The following is a 24312-nucleotide window of genomic DNA, read 5'->3' on the forward strand; positions in this document are numbered from 1 at the left end:
AGATGACTGGTTTAGACCTCAGAAGCTGAAGTACTGTGAAGTGCCCTGAAGTCTGAGGGCCAGCCACAGAGCCTGAAGGCTGGCAACAGAGCTCCGTGGAGCCGTAGGGTTAAACTTCAGACAGGAAGTTAAAGTGCCCTGAATCCAGGAAGCCAGCCAACAGAGCAGCTGTGGAGCCCAAAACTATCGCTGCAGCACCAATCTACCACAACAGTGGCGTCCGGTGTACGTCCTTATCTATATAATTTCATACAAAGGTGACTGTACCAAATTCCAGGAACCAGTATCTATTCAAATGTCAATGATACCCAACCCTGACTCCATTATGCTTGCATTTTACACATTTCAATTAAAAAAAAAACTATACTGATGTTTTAAAATGTGACACACAGCATGTTTAACTTGAAACCTAAATTGACATCACGTTTCTTGCCCTGCATTAAGACACCCTTCACAAGTAATTTAACCTTTAGACCTAAGCAAAATGGTTTGATTTCTTCTTCAAAAACCTGGGGAAAAGACAATGCGCAACTTGGTAAGAAATGTTCGAAGAAATGCAAGATTTTGTAGATATAGAAAAAAAAATTGAAAAGGCTAGGGAAAAAATATAGAACACTATTTAAAATTATCTTAATCATATTCAAAATTGTGTTACATATTATTATTATGTTTTTGAAGTTTTTTCAGGTCATTTCCTTGTTTTTTTGTTGTTGTTTTTTTACTTTTTTTATTTGTTGCTTATTTCTTGCTTTTTCCTTCTTGGTAATTTCTTATTTCTTAAATTTTCTCCCCATGTTTTTGGAAGAAATAAGGCCAATATGCTCAGGTTTCAAAAGGGTGAAACAGCCATCAATTCCTTTGTGGTCTCTGAAGTTGGCCAGATCATGAACATGAACAAACTGATGCAGGGGGGACCTCACTCAATGGTACAGTCCCACAGAGGAAAAATATAATAGAATACTGTTGTCCCTTGTTAGAACAAATGACCCTCCTCCCCTTGAGGTTTGAACGAACCCCCTTCTATAAAATATTCCATGTCTACAGGGCCTTTGTGTCTGCTCTATTTAACTCTCCGGCCCGGACGACACTCTCATCCTCCATCCTATGCTCTCCTTCCTTAATTCCTCCAGTATGCTCTTATCTATATTACTTCTCTGTTAATCTCCCAGCTCTGCCCGTTCCGTCTGCCTGCCATTCAGCCATAGTTCACTTCATTCATGTCAGGTAAGGATGTTTACACAGAGCTTATCCTATCTTCATCTATGTTTCTAAACTCTACAACTGCTATGAAATACTTAATATGATCACATTTTAAACTCATGGATTTTCTGTCTTGTTTCAAGGAACTAATTACAGAAAGTATTCCAAATAGGATTTATGTGCAAGAGACTGCAGAGATGGGGCTGATTTAATGAGCTGTGTGGGCGATTTTACAGCTACTGATATCATGAAGCTCATCTCAGTGGAACAGAACTTGAAGTGAAATATTTCAGTTAACCACTGAAAGCCATCCACCTCCAGACAAACAAATATTAACGTGCAGGTGCTGACAGAAATATGAGGAGAAACATCATCCTGATTATACAAAAATGCATTAGCATTGTCTTTTATTAAAAAAATGCCAAAATGCCTCACCAATTTTACACGAGTGTGAAGACAGTTGCATATGACTCAGCATGAATTTGATCCATTCTAGGGACTACAAGTCAGCATATCTCATCCTCTGCTGCTTAGATTACGACTATAAAAAATCTCATTCTCAAGTCCAACTTCATAGAAAAGCAACACTACACTATATCACTGGTCTACCCCTTTAAGCGTTTTTTTTTTCCCTAAATGCAATTGAGATATGGCCAGAAAATTGTTTCTAAAGAAAATTATGATTATGAAGTTGAGCCTTGGGAATAAGGGTTGTGAAATTTTGTCATAATTAGCATACAAATTCTTGAGTTCTGGCCAAGAATGTGTTCTGTTCATTGTTGAGTCCAACTGGACATTTGTGCCAAATTTGAAGGAATTCCCTCAAAAATGTTCTTGAGAAGTTCACAAGAATGAGATGGACGGACGGACAATCTGAAAACATGATGCCTCCAGCCATGGCCATCACCTGCATGGAGGCGTTAAGAGCTTGAAGACTCTCAATCAACTGAGGGGTCTACGGGTCATTATTTGAATTTTGACTTTCAGGGGGCAGCCCATATTGGAATTTAGAGCATAAATGTGGTTGATTTAGTGACTTTACAGTGAACGTAACATACTTTACACTTTAATGTATTTTCTCATGTCAATATATATCATCAGCATTGTACTTATCCATGGATATACTTCGTCAAACAGACAGGCTTAACGATAGCACATAAACATAACGTTCCTTCACGTCAAACACAGATGTGTGCTATTATTGGATGGTAAGGGCAGGAAGACCCATGTAGTAATGTCACAGAAAGTAGTTTGCCATAAAGAAACATTCTAGTCATTCTAGCAGTAACACATGCAAAAGTATGCAATCCAATACGTGCAATGTGTTGGTTGCCCACATACAAGACAAGCTGCCCTGATTTCAGTGCTCTCTTGCAAATAACGTCAGAAAAGTGGTGTGCCTCAGGGAGCAGACTCTGTCCATTAAAAACCCTTGTTGGTGGGATATCTCTTCTGCTGTATGATCCAAAATGAAACTACACAGAAAGAACATATATCTGCACCTGGCACTTATTGAAGGTGTAGGCAGAGACTAGTTATTTGTCTATGTGTGGTCCTTAAACAACGCAATGAGGACACACTACAGCAAAACTGTCTGTTTCAGCCAGTTAACCACCGTGAAACTGGAGGTCAGTTTCACTCAGACAACTTAAATTCAAGCCCAGTGATGTAAAAATATCAATTTTACTAAATGCCAACCAGTCAACTCAACTCTAACCTCCTGCTGAAAAGAGGACTCCCCCGAAGGGATCAACATCACATTAGAGAATGCATCACTCCCTCTTCACATCTTGGCTTAAACGCTCACAGCGACTTACCGCTCTTGGTGTCCTTTCCATCCAGTAAGGGTCGGTAGTCGCTCTTGGAGACTGACTCTCCCACCTTGTCATCATAGCTCTCTTTCTCCAGTGAGGCCACAAAGTCCCTCTTCAGCAGGGCCTCAGCAGGGGCCCCACCTGGGACCCCACCTCCACCCCCACCAAGAGCGTCTCGCAGGCTCAGGTCCATAGTCCTGTTTCTGTAGAGAAAAGGACAGGTGTGATTAGGTATTTCCTTCTTTGCACACTCCATTTTGCAGGCTGTCTTGACAGTCATATTGCTTTTGTGTCATAAATTAAATTGTAATTTTTTCACTCCAGTGAACAGCAGATTTATCACTAGTACGTGACTGACCACTTCACACCTTTTACAAGCCTGCTGATTTAGGTGAGCAGCGGTGGTTCACTCAGTTTGTAGACAGACTGCAGATGCTGCCTGCTAATAAAAATCTCAGTGGAACAAAGCTGAGCAAACTGGCACACATTTCCGCTTTGACGGTTCCACATATTTGTACTCTCTTAATTCATTGTAGCAGACATGACTGCCTTTCAAAGAAGAATTGATGTTAGTAATTAGACTCAAACTGGTAATAACACTGAAACTGAAATTAAATGTAACAAAAAGAACAGTCTTTAACAACCTCTATGAATGTAGAAAAACAAGTGAAAGTCAAATTAAATGTGGGTAGAATTTTTAAACTGTTCAGACGGCTCAATCACTTATAATATAACAAATGTTTGACAGAAAGAGAAACTATTATTGCTGCCTCGCAGTTGTATGCCTTCTCTGCAAGGCAGCAGTGACCTTTGACCACCAAATTCTAAAAACAAATCACCATTAAGTTCAAGTTAAGGTTTGTGCTTTGGTTGTGTGTTTGATGAAATTCCCTCAAGGTGTCCTTGAGAAACCAAGTTTACAAGAAGGCGACGTACAAGGTCACAGTGACCTTGACCTTTGACCATCAAATTCTTACCACTTCCTCCATGAATCAAAGAGGATGTTTGTGCCAAATCTGATGTCAAAAAGGGTTTTTTTTATATTTCAATCATGAAAATTAGAAACCAGGTTACAATGATTTTGACCTATGACCACCAAAATCTAATGTGACTGTGACTGTGTATATAATCTACCTTCTTTATTTAAGATGAGGAGTGCCTGAAAAACATAAAGAGTATGCTGTGTTTTTCTTCTTCCCACAGTCTTGGCACTCCTCCTGATACAACAGCACCTGTTTAATATTATTCAGCCACTTCTGAGATCCTCCTGTGGTAAAAACAAAGGTGAATAAACATAAATCCACTCAGTATCCAGAAAACCTTTCTTTAGGTTTTTTTTTCCACAACAACACCCATGAACTTTACACAGACAAAATACTTCTCATTCTAAAATGATCCACCAAAACATGACATTTAGTTTTTCAGATAGGAAGTGTGGATATGGGGAGAGAAAAGGATAAAAGTGCTACTTTTCTGAAGTGCTGGCACTTGGCAACAGGATGGTAATGTATCTTAACGCATTGACTTGCCGCTGCCAGGCATCAAGATGCCACCAGTGTGTGCACTGACACTGAAAACAATGGATGCCTGTGTTCCGATGTGACTCATGCACTGCAAGTGTGGGCTGCTATTACGCTTGCTTCTGCTAATAAAGCAAGTGACAATATAAAAGACAGTCTCATACTATGCAAAACAACCTTGGAATTTATACCTTGTATGTCTCTGCCAACCAGTCCAGTTGCACTTTACATCCATGTCTGTCTGACTCATATAATAGGGATTCCCCACACATTGATGTAATTGTGACAGCATACCACCATTAAAATATCTGCCACAACATACACATAATTTTTTTTTTGGAGCTGGACCGTTCCCCAGGAACACTGCTATATATATATATACATATATATAGATTCTTTTTTTAAATAAATAATGTTTTTTCTGTGCACCATAGATGCAACAAATACTATGCTCACAGATGGAGCAGCAGAGTGCCAAAGCAAGTGAGAGCAAAACTTAAAAGTTTGCTTTACATACATTATTCAACAGCTGCTCCTCTGATCCATCGATCTGATCTGATCAGCTCTGATCAAATCATCGGATCAATTATCCCGCAACTCAAACTCCACAAATTGCTGCTGAGGAATAAAAGAACTCACAAGGAGCTCTGCCTGTGCTGCGTTAACAGATGCACAAAACCCTTTGATAGGGGAAACAGAATGATAACAGACACACACACGCGCGCGCACACACACACACACACACACACACAATCAAACAAACAAACAAACCAAAAACTTGACTTTATCAACATAAATCCAAAACTACAACACTGATAACAAACTAAAAAACTTAAAGCAAATAGGTTTACATACTTCAAAATAAAGATTAACCTAAAGATGGAGTGTGGCTGCTAAATGCCCCGAGCATAAATCATGTCCCGACACTTAGACAGCATGACCCCTGAACAAACTCCTCATTCTCTCTGTCCTCTGTTTCTGTTTGTCCCTCCATCCACCCTCCCAGCAAACAAGCTGTCATTGTCTTGCAACTATACCACACACACACACGCGCACACACGCACGCACACACACACACAAACACACTGTGGCCAGTAGCCAGTATGAGGACATACAGTAGGGTGTTAGCAGGCCTCGAGTGGAACTGTAGGCTATTGTTTCAGTGAGAGGACACAGTACAGTGGACAACTCACATAACATACACACACTTTGGGTTTGTAGCTCTCTAACAGTTGTGTTTTCACATGTCATTTCTACTACACTATTGCAGTTATGAAGACTGTGCATTTTCCTGTTGCCTCAGATTCATGTCTTATTTTTTCACGCTACATTTCCTCGCTAATCCTGGTTACTGACATGCTTTACCACACAAATTATGTCCTTTAATTACACAACACACCCTCTCAGATATACATGCACTCAGGATGCAACCAATAATTCCATCACACCAGTCCAAAACAGAACCAATCCCAAATAACGGCTTCCTAACCTCTGTTACCCTCTTAGGGTATTATTCTGCAATATTTATCGCTCCATTGGAGAGGTTTCATAAGCCAGAATATTGAGTGGCCTGAAGCTGCTGTTCTTTGTTTCCTCTCACTCATTCCGCCTCTCATTACTCCTGATAGCACTTTTTGTTGTTGTAATCATTAATGCGGATGTAACTCATTCTTTTTATGTAACTGATGCTAAAACTTTGTATGACAGCTATTTAAATTTAAACTATTGTATGTATTTTTTAGTCCTTGCTGTCCAACAGGAATGGAATAAAGAGAACTGCAGGAATATATACAGGAAATGCAACTTTTCAAGCACTTTTTTGAAATTCTGTTTGGATTTTTTAAGCCCACATCAGTAGCAGACTGTAAAAAAAGTTCTTATGAACCACCTGTAGATAACCTTTCTGTCAAGTGACAAGCTGCAAGTTAACTTGTGTGAATTGGTGTTTTAAAACGATGACTTCCTCATAATTCCATAAGGCTATTTATATACACGTAGATGACCCATTGCTTGCTGAATAGTATGTGGATGTTGCAGCCATATTGGATGTGGCAGCAATCCGCCAGGTTGTAAAGAAACAAACAAAAAAATCTGTGCAAGAGAATTCTTTTCCAAGGGTTTTAGCTCCCATCCCCTTTTGTTTTTTGTACATATTTACATTTTGTTCCGCAAGATAATCTTCACAAATGAGGACCACTTTTCGAATGTTTAAGGTGTAAATCACCAGAAGTAAAAAGCAAACGAACTACACTATGATCACATGACTTAATGTCCCCACCACGACAAGGCCGTTGTGTTCAGCATGATGACGTTCTGTAGTCCCGTTAAGCCACTTGTTAGCAATCTCTTCTTTTAAGACACATAAAGCTTCAAAATTTACGTGTGATATTTACTGACGTATTTAATATAAGGTTTGACCAATATCAGTTTTTAGGGCCAATACCAATACTGATTATTATTAATTGAGACTGATAACCAATATTTGGAAGCGCTATGCATTTACAATAAAAATAAAAATCTTTTATTGTCAATACTGAGAATTTAAAAAATAACAAACCCCAACACAAAATTTTTAATACCTTTAGCAAATGTTTAATAAAAACTGAAACTTTCAGTATTACATACGGCAAGTTCCCTGCAACTTTTTTCATTAAGTCAAGTGAAAATTTAAATAAAAATAGCTCCCTGAGGAAGCTCCCATGCTGACTCTTTCTTTGCACTTTTTAATTTATTAAATTTATCGACGAAGATTAAAATAAAATGCCAACCCAGATAACTGTCAAAAAGCCAAATACTGACCCCTAAAATCACCCAGGCCGATAATCTGTTGACCCTTACTTAATATCGTAGAACAAAACGTTAAAGTCTCTTTAACTTGGGTAAACCAAAGACGTTGTTTCAGGCATCTAACAAAAAAACCCATTGACTTTGATATGAGGAAACGCAGCATGCTAAAATACTTCATCTCAGCTGACTGAGGGGTCTCCGACTGATGATTCGAAACTTAGACTTTCACGGAGCAGACGTGACAAACAGCGCATGAGCACAGACTGGACTAAGCCACTAAGGTCATACCAGCATCCTTTTGACCACAATCATTCATTTCAAAAGAATCGCTGCAGTCTGTGGATTTGTAAATGGGTGCAGCACTCTGACATGGAGCACGACTCTGCTCAACTTTGACATAAGTGTATGATACGAATGTTACACAGAAGCATTATGATGTAACTGCTGGTAAGTAAAAAGCTGTGTGTTTGTGTGTGCATAAAGGAGAAAGGGAGATGATGATGATGATGATGATGATGATGATGATGATGATGATGATGATGACAGCTGTTGCACTCTGAGGGATTAAAAACTATCTCTGCACCCACAATCCCCTGCTCCAGCATCCGCCACCTCTCCCTCTCTGAACCCAGCCTTCTGCTACATAATCATCTCATCCTCCAAAACACTGACAGTTCTCACGCAAGCATACACAAACACCACCAAACAAACACACTCACACACACACACACACACGCAATGGCCAGAGATTGGCAGAAAATCAAACACATAACTGTACCATGGAAATACAAGAGAGATTTGGTGGATGATATTTGTGTGTGTGTGACAGTGTCTGTGTGTTTGTGGACATAAACCATCACCTAAATGAAGCTCCACCACCCCTCCTGTCACTGCTGTACTGCTGCAGTGCTGTACTGATATCAGCACAAGCAGGAATGTTTAGTGATTATTTTGTCCAAAACTGACTGAATTTATGACATTTTTTCCAGTACGCTGCCTTTTGTGTTTTTGTGTGATCTTTTTCTACTGTTTTAAAATTTACAGGCAAAATAGTGTTACATACGATTATATAATTGTAATTATATGTAGCCTATGTGACACTGTGGTTTTCTACCCCGAAGTTATTGTTAATTATAAGGATCCACATTAGCTGACGCGTAGGCGACAAGCTAGTCTTCCTGGAGTCCAAGACAACATAACATTACATCACAACAGAAACAAATAATAAAAAATTAATAGTACACAATAAAGTAAATGAGTGAAAGCTCAGTTATTGTCAATAAACAGTTATGACTGTGATGCAGTCTATATCATAGACTGTATAAATAATAGAGATTTTTTTGCTTTTAGCTGAAAGAGGAAATATCTCCATCTGCCGTGGTGGAGTCAGATGCACTTCATCAATAATTCGATTCTCCCCCAGTGCTTGTATACTGGAACAAGGACAGTCATCCAATTAAATGGCCTGATCGAACTAAACCGTAGCTCTGTTAAAATGTGCACGTAAACGTACTGAGTTTCAGTAAATTCGAGTTAAATACAGACATTGCTTATCCTGTGCGACAGCGCTGCATGAAATACAAATGTGGAGGTGATTTCTTAGTGATTTGTGAAATCATCGCCTTTAGGCAAATCAGTCAACATGGGGAAAAAAAACACTTTTTCATAAAATGTAGGACTCATATTCAATGTGTCTTGAAATTTTCTGATGATAGCTGCTGTGTGCAGGTCCATCTAAGGCTTTAGCTTATTCACTTTACTCCATTCCCAATGATTCCCAACCGGTGTTCTTCACTTCTAAATGCTAAAAACACTGCACTTGTATAGTGTTTTTCTGGTCTTTTTGACCACTCAATGTATTAACACACTACATGTTACATTCACCTATTCACACACATTCACACGCTTCTGGCCGAGTCTAACGTACATTGTGCCACCTGCTACTCAGTAACCATTCACACGCACTCACACTCCGATGACACAGCGTTTGGAGCAATTTGGGGTTCAGTATCTTGCCCAAGCATACTTCGACATGTTGACTGTAGGAGCCAAGGATCAAACCGCCCTAACCCTCTGATTAGAGGATGACCCGCTCTACCTCTGAGCCCCAGCCCCAATCTGACTCCCGCTCATCATCGGGATCACGTGACTTTAAACAAGCTATACTAATGCATACAGTTGTCGGCTCAGATACTTACAAGTGCAAAGAGATATGAGACTACATATTCACTTAGATACTGGATATTGTCATATTGTGATATGCAATAAATGGTGTTTTTTCCTGATTTGTAAGGTTGCAATCCAGTGAAGCGAAGTATTTTCTTCAAATGAGGCGACAGTTCTACTTGTTTCAATACTTGCCTTTACCCACTTAGTCATTATATTTACATTACTTTTGATGATTGATCAAAAATTGAATTGTGTATATGTAATATTTTTTCAAAGTAATAAATAGTCATTCCTGAAATACTGTCACATCAAAGAAGGAATATGGATTAAAAAGTAATATTCTATTCTGTCTCCCAGTTCTAGTATTACTGTAGTGCTTTTGTGGAGATTTAAAAATACCGAGATATATACTGTGTATCAAGGTATAGCCTAAAAATATCCCATTACAATTTTCAGCCCATATCGCCCAGCACATTACTGGTACCACACATCTGAATTTCATTTGTACATGAAGAGAAAATCAGAGTTGGCTAATGCCATAAATTCTCTCGGATCACTCAAAAGTGCCATTTGAGGATGAGACCGTTCCTCTGAGTGGCTCTTGCACTGAGCCAATGTGATGATGTGATTACTGTCTGTTCACCACAGTCTCGTGAATAATAGAAGTGGATTTCTAAAGAAATGTGCTTCTAACTGGTAGACTGTCCAGACTGCTATCAACTAATGTCAAGGTGCCAATTAGCAAGACAGAGGAGCTCCACTGACACCGACTGATCTGTCTGAAGATGTGAACACTTGTGAATTACTCAAACAGAGGTCAGGCTGTTTTGCTCCACAGCAGGATACAAGTTGGCTTTCGAGCTGAGCCACAGGTCATTTCAGCTCACTGATGAGTCACAGCACAATAACTGAGTCTCTGCCAATGATGTAACAACAGTGATTGGAGAGGTTAGAGGCCCCAGGGAGCTGCACCCTCCTGTATCCATGGGACTGTTAGTCCCTGAAAATGTACACTGTAAATGGCTGTAAAATTACAGAGAATACTATGAAGTAATGTACTGTTCTCCATAAAAACAACTGAATACTGTAAATGTTGATGCTTTTGTGGCCAAAATTGATTACATACTTACAGTGAACTACTTTGCAATCTTATGGTATGATACAGTATTTTTTTCTTTTAGTTAAGTCAGACTTCAGTCTACCCTGACAAAATCAAAAATAAATAAATAAATGTGGAAAATAATAAATTAAAAAATAAGCAAATAAATATGAAAATATCAATAAAATGGAAAATTAAATGGGAAATTAAATAAATATTGTTATTTTTGGCATTTTTTTTTATTTATTGACACACTTATTTATTTATTTTTGGTTTTGTCAGTTTCAGTCCTCCATATTAGAAGTGGTATATTGTAAAAATCAATTACAGTAATAAACTGCTAATGGATATGACAGTAAAAACACTAAAATAACAGTAGCAACCAAACAACTGATGGCATTATATTATAAAGCGCATACTATATACAGCACATTGCTGTGATATTTCTTTCTCTGTAATAAAGAATCAAATCATAAATCTCTGCTAAGCTTAGAAAACACGACTGCGACGCTATAAAATTTGATTTCTGACTGGTTTCATATTCATGTTAATATTAATATATTCTGCTCTTTACAGTAGTGTTAGTCACCACCAGAGCGTCTTTATGGCTAGATTATATGAGAGCTGTATTATGTAAAGTGGGAGAGTTTTTCCAGCTCAGTATGATCATTATAAATTAATGTGCGACCAGCCCCGTGGCCTGACCAACAGTGAAGCACATCACTGCTTTAGCAGCACTTTCAGCATCTCAGCGCCTCCGAAATCACTGAAGGACAGCAAGCGGCCAACACTGCAGCTTTCTCTTCTGTTGTTCAGCCTACTGGAGGGTTCACACACAGGTGAACAGATAAAGAGGCACCGAAACACGAGAACACACAGAGAGTGAGTGGGTGGGACAGAATAACATGGTGCGTTTGTGCTCGTGTCATCCAAAAATAAATGTTTCATCAACTGGGCATTTAGTTTGGATCACTGGTAACTAGGGATGAGAACAATTCATTGGCAATTGATTAATTAGTTAGTTACAAGTAAACCTGTAACTGGGCAGTTTTGCTAAAAATTTCTATTACTGAAAAAAAAACAAAAAAAAACTTAAAATGTTTTTGTATTTCTCTCCATGTCATTGCTTAAAAATAGGGACATTAGGGGCAAATAGGGGCATTATTACTTGAAAAGGTCAGAAAGGTCAGGTTTTATGCACAATCTAAAAGTTCTGAATGTAATAATTAAAAATCCATCTACGCTGTACCTCAGGGAGCTATAGCTCTACCTTTGTGGGTATAACTCTGAAGTAAAGTGTTGTAACAGTTTAGCTGTAAAACTATATGTAGAAAATTTCTAGTTCACCTCTAAAACCAGCTGAACTGCAACTTTAAAGAGCGAGTGCTGAGCTATTTAATATAAGACTGCTGATAGTGGATATGTATCAGATGAAGCACAGAATGTGTCATAAGGTCACCAGTGATGCCAAAATGGATGTAAAACACAGGGAAACCTACCAAGATATTTATATATGTATTGCAACATCACCAATGGATGCAGCTGAGGCAGAGCAGGCTGACTATTGCTTCTGACAAATACTCTTATTAAGTACCTGGTAATATTCCTACTGATACTTCGTTGAAAGATTTCATTTAAAAAATCCAGACAACTTAAAGCTGCAATAATCAATATTTTGATTTTAACAAAGCACCAGGTATAAGATGTAAAGGGTCACCTGCAGTAATGAACCCACCTAGAATTATCATCACAGTTCATCTCTCCCTAATTTGTCTTTTAATTTTTTATTTTGTCTTTTGATTTTTACTTCAAATTTATCTTTTTACTTATCTTTTTTATTCTGTCTTGATCCTGCCTTTTTTAAAGAAATTATTATTATTATTATTATTATTATTATTATTATTATTATTATTATTATTATTATTATTATTATTATTATTATTATTATGTTTCTGCCTCAAATCTCCAGTTGAATTCTGCCTTAACTCTTGTCTGGCCTTTGTTCAGCATTATTGACTAACTTCAATTGTTTTATTAACTCTGGGGTTTACTGCCTTAGCTTTGCTTTATAAATACGGTTAATAACTACAACTCTCTGTAGTTCTCTTTTAGCATTTTTTGACAAAACCTTTTCTGACACTTTTCAAACACCAGTGACTCTAAGCGATGTAAGATGGGGACAAGGCATCTTGTTCTGAATGAGCAGGTGGACAGAAACATGACTCTCAATAAAAAAAATGCAAACTTTGTTCTGTGTCTGCGAAATGTAATTAAGCAACTGCTAACTTACTAAAACTGGCATGTCGGAGACCATGTATGGGTCCGATTTAGTTTAATGGCCTAACATTTTATGTGCTAATCTTTCTAGTGCAACTTTAAGGGCAGAGTTTCCAAAACATTCATTTATTTGTGGCAGCCCACCACGATTAAAACATCTGCAGCAACATATTGATTTTATATATATGAAACTGGACTACTCATAAGGAGTGCTATTACAATCTATATATTCAGTTATTCATTGCACCACACTCTTGAACCGCAGAGCAACACAGACAGAGCAACAGAACACCAGCAGCAGTCAAAGTGAAACTGCTCATAGCAGCATCTAAAAATCTGGTTTCACTTGACTGCAGCAGCTCTTTTACCCCATTAATCTGATCAGCTCTGACCTGATCGACAGATCAATTATTCACCACGATTCAAACTTGAAAAAAGAACCCATGACGAGTTTTGCCAGAGCTGTGTTCACAGAATCAAAAAAACACCTCACTCCTTCAACAGCAGCTAACACTAGTGTTGTAGTCAAGACCATACTAACCACGACCAAGACTTGACCAAGACCGAGTGTGCTAAGACTGAGACATGATCAAGACTTAAAAGGGAGACCGAGACTAAGTCATACTACCAAATGCAGCATTTGTAGCATACTACAAATTGCTTACATGATTGGCTGGATTTGAAGAAGGAAGTTTTACATCCAATAACAGTAATTATGTTAACAAATAAATCTGTTGTGGTCTTGAACAGTCTCAATTAAAAATCCAGACTCCACTATGTCCAAGGCCGAGACAAGACCAAGTCAAAATGTGTTTGATTCCAAGACAAGACCGAGACCTCCTAAAAGTGGTCTCAAGACCGATCTCGAGACCAAGACTGATCTCGAAGTACTACAACAGTAGCTTACACCACACATCAATTATGATTCTGTGGGAAACACTGAAGGGAAGAGTCCAAGATTTTAGGAACTAGTGTTGTTTGCTCTTAACTATAATCATATGTGAAAATCAGTGAAATGAGCTTAGATGCAAAACAAGAGCACTTCCTAAAATTACATACTGCCCCTTTCAGTGTCAACGAGTTCAATGTCAATGACAAGGCCAGCACACGTACTAGATAAATGACTAGTCTAATGCAGTTAGGAGCTAACAGTGTAAGCAGCTGAAATGTGTCTGCGAGTCCATTAGCAACTCAGTAATATCGACTCTGGAAGTTACCGTCATGTCAGTCGAATCAGTTTAAACCCACAGACATGCTGGACCAGCACCGGCTTGCTTTTCTACCGTTGTTGTCTTTTTACAACAAGGATATGAAACTGATGACTGGATTTCTGTGTGATAAGAGGATGTAAATAGTCTCTATGTATGGTATGAATGAGAAAATAATCCCTCTCCATGACTAAAAATGAAAGACAAAGAGGGAAATAAAATGAAATGCACAACCAAAGCTGTAACTCTGAGATGTTTCTAGACTTTTGGAATCTAAAGTGTTAACAAAATCCTGTCATGGCTGCCCAGCCAGTCGCCATGGTGACTCAGCAGCTCCTCGCTGTCTCCTTCTTGATGGGCACAAGCTCCGACACACACACGCACGACCACACACACACACTTGCGCGCGTGCACACACACACACACATACGCACGGTGTGTCTCTGATGAGCAGCAGTTTAGATTACTGCTGACAACACACTGTGTCAACCTATCCACACACACACACACAACACACATACATGCACACACATTTACACATGGCGTCAGTACATGAGAGAAAGGTGCAGACAGTCAGCTTATTCAACAGACTGATGACTAACTGCGCAAATCTGTCACATGCGGCTCTGTGCTGCGTTTCAAAGTGAGAGATGATCAAGAAAATCATGTGTGCAAGCAGGAGATGAGATGGAGAGAACTCCGACGAGCCTGAAGGAGGCCAAACAATGGAGGTAAAGTGAGATCAGTACAGAATCTGCTGTGAATGGTATTGTATCTTTGAATCATTTCACCCCTCTGACTGTTTACACTGCAGCTCCAAGCGTCCGAGCGTGATCTCATGTCTGTTTGTTTGCATGTTTTCATTGGTGTTTGGTTAAAGGACAACAATTTTTTTTTCATTTCTATTTGGAAACACATTCATATTAGGCTTAGGCAGTATGTAGTATTTCATACCTTCATTCCTCCCTGAAATCTCAACGGGATATACGATATATAATGGTGTAAGAGAGCAGTGCTAACACCCCAACCTCCTGATGGCAAGTGTGCTACTCACTTTCAGCTTTTTAGACTAATAAATACACAAAAGAAACCCACAAAAAGTTAAGAAAAGTAATTTCAAATACTCCTTATAATACAGAGAAATACAACTGTAAACTTTATGAAATAAACTTTCTCTTGGTCACACAAGACTGACGAGGCTTAATGCCTCATTAACTCACCATAACCATCTCAAACTCAACAGAAACAAAATACAACTTACACCCAAAAATACACCCAAACTTGGTTACATTTGCTGGTAATCTAGTTAGTAAGTCCTCTGTTCCAACAATTACCAGCTCCAGCTCAGTTCTCCAGTTCAAAATAAATCCTTAATTCACCAAGTTAGATGTGGAAAACTTGCCATTATTTCCCACAGTCTCTCGCTGCGTGCTGGCTGTTGGCTGTTCACAGTCCTGTAACATATCCCTCCACCACTAGGTGTCGCTGTGTCTTTCACCTCATCTGCTTGTTCCACCAGTAGAGACCAGAGACTGAGCTCTGGTGGTGCATGCTGTGCACTACATGCAATGAGTTTAATAGAAAGAGAAGCGCCTGTATTAAAGATGGTATTGAAAAACAAGACTGTATTCCAAATTAGGGATGTACCAGTAACTGAATGTCTAGTGTCCATGCCACTTTCATAGCTAGGAGTTTTAATCACCAGTAGGGCTGCAACTAACGAATATTTTGATGATCGATAAATCAGTCGACTATTTTTTTGATTAACTGATTAATCAGATTTAAAGAAAAAATAAAATAGGAATAATATTAACATAGGCATTTTTCTCCTATCACTTTGCTCAAAAACAGATTATCGTGTCACGCGTGATAAATCGGCGAGCCACCGTTTCTCTACATGTGCTGCAGCTGACACAAAGCTGAGATGCGCCTGACAAGTGCTGCTAGAGAAACAGTGAGTAATAATCGCACAACACGTTTAAACACATTTAATATCGATTATAATCGATTTTATTGATTCATTGTTGCAGACCTAATCACCAATGTCATCATGATATGTTAAATCAGTTCTTTGGACAATTATACAATATTTGCTTATAACACAAAGTTTGTCACAATACGTTTTCGATTCAATTCAACTTGGGGGTCTGTGATTGGTATGACATGATATGACCATTTAACACAATCTGTTACAGAACAAGCTGAAACCTTTTTTTTTTTTGCATTTGGCCATAAAAGCTTAAATCATCACGTGCATATGAATAATTAATATATAAGTAATATATAAGTAATTGTCACCAGTTAAGTGCATTAAAGTTCACTCTAAATTAAATCCACTAACAAAAAACAGCACATGGTATATGTTTTTTCTGCCATAGAGTCCTTTCTGGAAGAAATGTTTCATGTGAACCTAAACCACAATCTTTTCCTAAAACTTCAGGGCAATCTATGTGGAATAACATCATTTAACAGCAGTATTGAATGTAGCTCAATAATAACGGTAAAGATGCACAGACACAACTATTGCTTTTTGCTAGGAACACAGTATTAGCTTAAGCACTTTTACAAAGCAAAAATATAATGATTAAAAAAAAAACATTGTTTTGTGAAATTGGCAGAAATCAACATGTTGATCAATATTATTGTGCATAGAGAAAGACTCCTAGTAGTTTTCTATTTTTCAAAAACACATATGCCAAAGTCATCACACTGCAGACATGGGCTTCTTTCAACCAAAGAAAGTTTTGGTTGACTGATATTCTAGTCTTTGACCAATCGATTGGTCGATGGGGAAAAAAAACTGCGCGTTATCTTGAGATTAACGGAATCAGCCAAAGTGCGCTGAGAGCATCCTTCCTGGTAATGTTGTGTGTCTACCAGTGTTTATTTTAATCTTGTATTATACAATATGGTGTTGCTATTGTTGCTAATTGAGCACTCTGAGTACCTTTTCCACCACTCTAGAACTCCCAGTTCCCCACACTGCAACAGTATTCAAGCAAAAGTGCTCGTGTTGTTTATGTAAAGGAGAGTGTGGGAGGAGAGACAGCATGAACAAAGGACACAGAAAAGGATGCAAAAAGAAGCAGATGGAAGCAGCTAAAGGCTACATGTGTCCTTTGGAAAGGAAATGTAATAAGTCAATGTCCTTTGCTCAATGTTTCCTAGGGCAAGACCTACAATTTAAAAGGTAATATGGTATATTTTGCTACTTACTGCAGCTCAGGACACCTTATATAAAGTTAATGAACTGGAATACACATATCAATATTTAAACATATTTATCTTTATAGAAACACATGTAGCTGATGATGAGTCATACCCAAGAACTGTATTTGGACTTTGATTTGTAGAGCTTGAAAATGACGTGGAACAGGTGCCAATTTGAGATAACATACTAAAGGGCCTTCTTAAGATATCGCATTCACCAGAATGACATGGATGCAATGTAGGGTTCCCGCAAATCCTTAAAAAGTCTTTAAAGGCACTGAACTGATTAATCAAAAAATTGGGCCTAATTGGATGCAATACTCATGTAAAATAGAGTTAAACAGACACCACACATTTGCAATGCAATTCCCTCAATCTTGTTGATCTACACTATATTGTACTGTGGTGTACTACATATACATTATGTTGTTATCCTTTCCCCAGTACATGCATTCACATAATATACACCATTACTAAACTGCATAATTTTAGTAGAAAATGAACTTTTGTGGAATTTCAACTTTGATTTCATCATCATGTTTTGCCATACACGCAGTAACCTACTACAACGCCTGTACCTACAAAATGTGGCATCATGTCTTAGACAACTCTAAATCTTTCATATATGACTTTTCTCAACATTTCTTTCCCCTCAGTTGAGTAAATTTATCCATGTTTATTTACAATTTATCCATGAGAATTACGACGTATAAGGAGACAGTATATATTGACTATAGAAATATAGAAATACTTGTTTCTACTGCCTGCAATCAATTAAATATTTAGTAGAAGCATTCACCATTCACATACTTTTTTTGACGAACATCTGACAGTGCATTGGTTGTTTAAATTGTTGAACATCTCAGTGTGAAAAATCTCTTGTGAAAAAAAAATGGTCTTGGAAACTAGTACCATGACATCTTAGAAAGTCGCATTCCTAGCATGACGTGACGTGACGACATAATGACACTATGTATGAACTTAAAAATGCTCAGTGTTGACTAAATATCCTGGCTGAAAGTCCTATGCTCCTTTGACCCCAACCACCTACATATGCTAACAGGATTTCCCATAAATGCGAATCTGCATTGTCTTTAAAGACTAAAAGTACAATCTATTCCAGAGCAGTAACAAAGTGAACTGTGATCTGTTACATCTACCTTGAACCCTGCGAATAAACTGATCGCTTGTTGCTGTCTGTGCACAGGCTCCATGTTTAAAGACAATCAATAGAAGGGGACATTTTGTACTTATCCTTCCCTCACTCTACTGTACTGTCTGATGTCAGGTCTAATCTGAATCTCAGCCACTGCTATCAGCGGGACAGAGAAGACCTTTGCTTGTTTCAAACCACAAACACACACTGATGGAAGCTCTCTGGAGGAGGAGGATGACAAAAGACACACCGCCATCCCATCCTATCCCTGGCTCTACTGTACAATATGATGTCAGGTCTGATCTGAATCTCAGCCTCTTCCCTCAGCAGGAGAGAACGACCTTTGTTGTTTCCTCTGAACTTTCCGTTTGATCCATTCACTGCATCTCTAACCTACAGTCAGGTCAGTGAGGGCTGCTTTTAAAGTTAAAATGCCACTGCACTGTGTTTGCTTGGCATTAACTGGTTTATTTAATTCCAATAGGAACATAAATATCAGGTATAAATGCCTACTTTTTATCAGTTACTCCTTCTAATCATGCAAGGGGTACAGAAAGAACCCTATGTTTGAAAAGAAAAAAAGCTAGGTAGAAATGAGTATGTTCTTATGTATAATAATCACCAATATCAACTCAGTGCAGGTATTGGTGTATTTTGTAGATGTATATATTTTATATAATATTGTATATGATACCAAATTAAGTTTGAGGTCATTTACAGAGTGCACTAACAAAATGGATTTTTGCAGTTTAGAATGGTCAAAATTAAAGGAAACTACAATTACCATCTTGCAGTTAAATGCTTCTGCAAAACCATGAAGTTGCAGTTACAGTTTACATCCACGCCCATCCAGACTCGTACCTGGCTAAATCGCTTAACAGTACTAATTATGGATGTTGCTGCAAAAATGCTACACATTCTAAAACATATCCTCAAGCCGATAGCACAGAATATCTACACAATCAGCACAGTTTCAGGATTATTGTCACCAATTCAGGATCTGACCAGATACCTCCCCTTGTGTACCTGAGTTATAGCGTTGAGCAATAGCCAGAAGAGTGTTTTTCTAAACATTATGATGTCACAGTGAATTCAAACTTTGACCTTTTTGAATATAAAATGTCATCATAAAAGGATTTTATCCTATTATACATTTTTTGAACTTTTGTCATAATTAGCAAAAGAATTCTTGAGGTACAGCCAAAAAGAAATGTTGTGAGGTCACAGGAATGAGAAGGCATCAGCTTGTAAGCTGGAAAAGACAAAAAAAACACTGGCAGATATCGCCGATAATGAAGACTCAGTTCTGTTATTGTTAAGTATGCTCACATGTTGTGTTGGTAAACCTTTATGGGAGCAATAGCTTTTAAAATGCACACAAAGTGGCGGCTGTGACAAAACTATTCTAGCTCTTTCTGGCTTCTTCTGAGCTCTCAACTACTTCTCACAGCGTCGATCTGTGATGATGTCCAGAAGATGTGGATCTGTGAGTTGGGACTATTTTGTCACATACTGTCCCAAGGCCGGGAGTGAACTTCCACAATCAAATTATTGTTTATCTTTAAAATCACAAAAGATGTGATTCCTTATATCAAGTGCTGCAGTCCATACTAATACACCGATTGTACAGTGGTGATTATTAAAAACATGGGAAAGTAAAGATCAACATATTTTTTTGATGCATTTTTCTGACTTTCCTTAGATTTTTTGCATTTTTTCTCAGGAATTAATCATTTACTTACTTATTTCTTTGGGCATCTTTTTGATAAACATAAAACTTTTTAAAATCATTTGTCGATTAAGCCGATCACATCTGTTCATGCAACCTGTACTGAGGGGCTCACAAATAATCAGCTTTTTGTTTAAGGGCTCACCAGCCAACAAGGTTTTTGACCCAGTGCTCTACTAAGTCCTGCACCCTATGGAAGACAAAATACACTCTCAATGAGACATGGCATTGAGTTACAGTGTCTTTCTTCTAATAACCTGGATGTGATGTCAAAACTTTGGCACTGTATGCAAGTCCCAGTTAGTTGAATTGTCACATAAAGAAAAATTTAGCTAAACAAATTATACATAAAAAAAACAATTTTCTAACCTATTTTTAGGAGCTATTGTGGCACATATTAATTGCTGTTTAGTTCCAATGAGTATCAGGCTGGTCCAACACCAACAGCTTGGTTCCCAGGTGTATTTCTGGGTAATGTGTCTATTTTAAGCTCAAACCTGTGGTGTATGGCACCCACTCCTAAAACAATGTTGTCCCAGAAACAGCTTTGTTGTTTGGATTGAGTCAGTGAAGCGGTCCTTGGTAATGCTAGGGTCTGTCTCATCAAGCAAGAGTGGTGTGTTAGAGAGTAAACTTTGTTAGAGGGGTTTCATTTTCTCAAAGGTGATTCACTTTTTGACCAGGCGAGATCACCATCAGGGCTCCTGCATCTGAAGGCAAGTGTGACTTTTTAATGGCATTTGGAATTAAAATTAAAGACCAGCTTCACACAAGCTGATACTGAAGGGGAAAAAACATACACTGAAATTCATTAGTTAAAATCAGGGGAAATTCTAATCCGTTTTTCCAACATTTATTGTAACATAAAACATGACCCCTTGGTGATGTTAATGCAAGAGGCATTCGGTAAATTATCATTATTATTCTTAAGTAACATAAATTTTGAGCTTTTTCAATGCAATGTCAGGAATTGTCAGAAGTGGAAGATATCTGGCATTTCTAGCCAGTTAATTTTGAGCTTGTCAATCTGCATCCGAAATTCCACTATTTGAATCCCATCATGATGTGTTTAAGAAAAGGAATTTATTAAAATATGTAGCTTTTTTTAATTATCATTATTTAAAAAAAGAAAGATTGTACCATTTACTTTGAAATTTTACAATATAATGTCAAAAAAGATTCATAAAATATTACTTCCCATTTCTGAGCATTTTTAGAATTTTTAAACATTAATTTACATCAGTTCAATCCCAATTAAGGCCTTATTTTTAGATGAATCAATGCAATGCTTTTAAAGACTTTTTAAGGATTTGCAGGAAGCCTACACTGAATCCATGTCATTCTGGTGAATGTGATATCTAAGGAAGGCCTTCAGGAAATGTCCTCATATTTGGCACATACTTGGACACAAGACTGAACTAATTGGGTCATTTAGTTGTCATAGGTCAAATTTTATATAGAAAATGGGAAAAAAATGCCTTTTTTTCTCCGCAATTAATCAATGTCATAACTCAGAAACAAAAGGGGAGACATTTGGTATACTGAATTGGTGACACTAATCTTGGGTGCCCACCTCAAAACTCTGATGATTGTATCGTTCTTCTGCCAGATGAAGATGTGCGTAAAGCATCCATGTTTTCACAGACGTGAATGTAAACTGTAACTGCAGCTGTATTGGTTGGCAGAGGCATACAACCACAAGGCAGGAAGTCTACTTTCTATCTGTGATAATTTATTCTATCAGACACGATAAATGTTTGCAGGGATTTCGGGCCCATTAATCTCACTGTGTCAATAAAAACAGGTTCCAACAGATAGCTCAATAGCTTACATAATTCTCTGAGGTCATCAATAATGAATTAAAAATTACTATTGCATTGAAGTGCACTGAAAGTCTTGCAACAGATTGCACCCATGTTCTCGTCAGCACAGCGTGAGGCCGACTTCACAATGTTCAACAGACTTAAAAAAAACAGACAATACTGCATCAATGGAAAGTTGTCCAACTGTGTCTTCATTACCAGGCAGGGGTGAGACTATCACTTTGGCACTGACACAATCTGCAATTTGCCCTCTCTGTCCTTGGCAGCAACATTGTTACTCTCTAACAGATTGAAACTGTCACCATATGTGCATCACAATACCATAAATGTCTTCCCACATGAGCTTTTCCAGTGCATCTAGGTCTTGAAAAAATGTATTTACATTAGAGAAAAGTTAATGGACTCCACAGTGGAACAATAAAGGCTAGTTCAAGTTAAAAGATATTTATGCTCCACATCTGAGTAACAATGAACAAACATCTGCTGTGTATGATATTAAAAATGCATTCACATATGGTACATCTATTTTCAGACTGACAGACTTTAAAGCTGCATTGATTTTTTTAACCCCTTGGGGGCAGCAGAGATAGCTGAAAACACAATGTGTAACAAATTATCAACTTACAGGTTTTTGGGCAAATGTTTGAGATAGCAATCATTTATACAAATCCAGCATGCACACAGCAACATTAACAATCATATTTAGAGTTGTTTCTGAACTGATAGACCCAAGCACAATACACACTCTCCAACTAAACAGCTGTCTCTTTAGTCTTTAGCAGCTAGAAGCTCTACTAAGTTCAGCACCTCTTTAAGTGTCTGTTCGCTCTGTTATGAGCAGGTAAAGTGGGTGCATCAGAGCCTCTCTGTTGAAAATAGCTGCCTGCTGCAGCTTGAAAAAAGGCTGATGAAATCTGTGAGGTGGAACACTAAGTCTGTAGGCAAGAAAGCCAAAACAACCCACACTTTGGAAATTGGAACATTTTACCTCCAGTTAAACTTCTTAGTTATTATAGAATATTTAAATTTATTTTGTTTAATACTTTTATTAGAATTTGTTTTTGACTGCATGAAAATGAGCCGATTTCTGTTGCAAATTGTTGCAGTCAGGTTTGCAATAAAGTGTGTCTCTTGAAACCACAGGTAGTCATTTAAGAGGGTCCTACATAAAAACTTTTTTTTTTTTTTTTACAAATCATGTTGTTAAACTCATGTTTGATGTCATGCTGTTTTAATTATGGTTTTATTCAAGTTACTTGAAAACGATTCAAAAAGTCAAACAAATAAAATCCTAAATCTGTTTGAAATTGAATAGTTCCACATGCTTGGTGTCTTTACTTCTGAGACAAGCTTTTACATTTTTCTTTTACTGTTTAGCTTTGAACAAAATGGGATCTCAGCTTGTGCACAGTGTATCTGCAGACGGGAAGAAAATGGTAGACGATGGTGAAAATATTTTTTGTTACCAGGACAGTAAAGCATCATCAGGTCATTATTGATATGAATCAATACAGCACTGATCAGCTACCATGCAAGTTTATTTACCATGTCCAAAGTCTCAAAAAAGAACATGGTTTCTTATGTCAATTTCTATGATTTCAACATAGATTTGTTGTTCACGATGTAGCAGTATCAAAGACTCAAATAATATGGCGGGTACTTTAGATGCACCTGAGTTTACTGCACTGTTTCCGATTTTATTTTGTCAGAGATTCAACATCACTGTTTTTAGATTTAGGAACATCTATTGGCAGAAATGGTATGTAATATCCTAATATCCATAACCAAGTTTTCTTTAGTGTTTAATCAGCTGAAAATAGGAATAATTTTAGGTTTCCATTACCTTAAAATGAGCTGTTTAGATTGACCTACAAAGCAAGTCCTACACCACAGAGTCTGCTCAGTGTTTTCTACAGTAGCCCAGAATGGTCAAACCAAACACTGGCTCTAGATTGGGCATGTCTCATTTTCCTGTTGGCCACTAAAGTTCTCCTACACGCTTTGCACAAGGGTGAATTCAGGTTTGCAACCTCACCGCTAAATGTCACTATATCCTACACACTGGAGCTTGAATTCAAACTGCAAACTGCACCATTACACTTAGACTTTGCTAGATGCTGAGTCACTGTATGTACAGTCCTTGGTCATTTTATATCACGGGACAGTATTTGATCCTTAGTTACAAATCTCTTCCACTCCCGTCTGTCCCATTCCTCCTAAATGAGGTTTATAATTTAGCGTTTCTTTACTGTTACAGGAAGATCTGGTCATGGATGTAGGGTGCCGTCACAGTCACCATCTCCTTCATATTGCTTAGGTT

At 37.8% G+C, this 24312-nt stretch overlaps 1 protein-coding gene across 5 annotated transcripts in view; it reads right to left on the reverse strand.

Annotated features, from left to right (window-relative positions):
• map4l (microtubule associated protein 4 like) overlaps positions 1-24312 on the reverse strand; it is a 126740-nt gene that overhangs the window by 97321 nt on the left and 5107 nt on the right. For all 5 annotated transcript variants that reach the window (XM_088085059.1, XM_088085058.1, XM_088085056.1 and 2 more), the window contains exon 2: positions 3018-3217. In XM_088085059.1, the coding sequence (XP_087941185.1) occupies positions 3018-3207 (190 nt within the window). In that variant the 5' untranslated portion in view covers positions 3208-3217. The remainder of the gene's footprint in view (positions 1-3017; positions 3218-24312) is intronic.

Source organism: Plectropomus leopardus, chromosome 12, assembly GCF_026936395.1.
Source record: "Plectropomus leopardus strain MGB_pleo_1.0 chromosome 12, ASM2693639v1, whole genome shotgun sequence".
NCBI lineage: Eukaryota > Metazoa > Chordata > Actinopteri > Perciformes > Serranidae > Plectropomus > Plectropomus leopardus.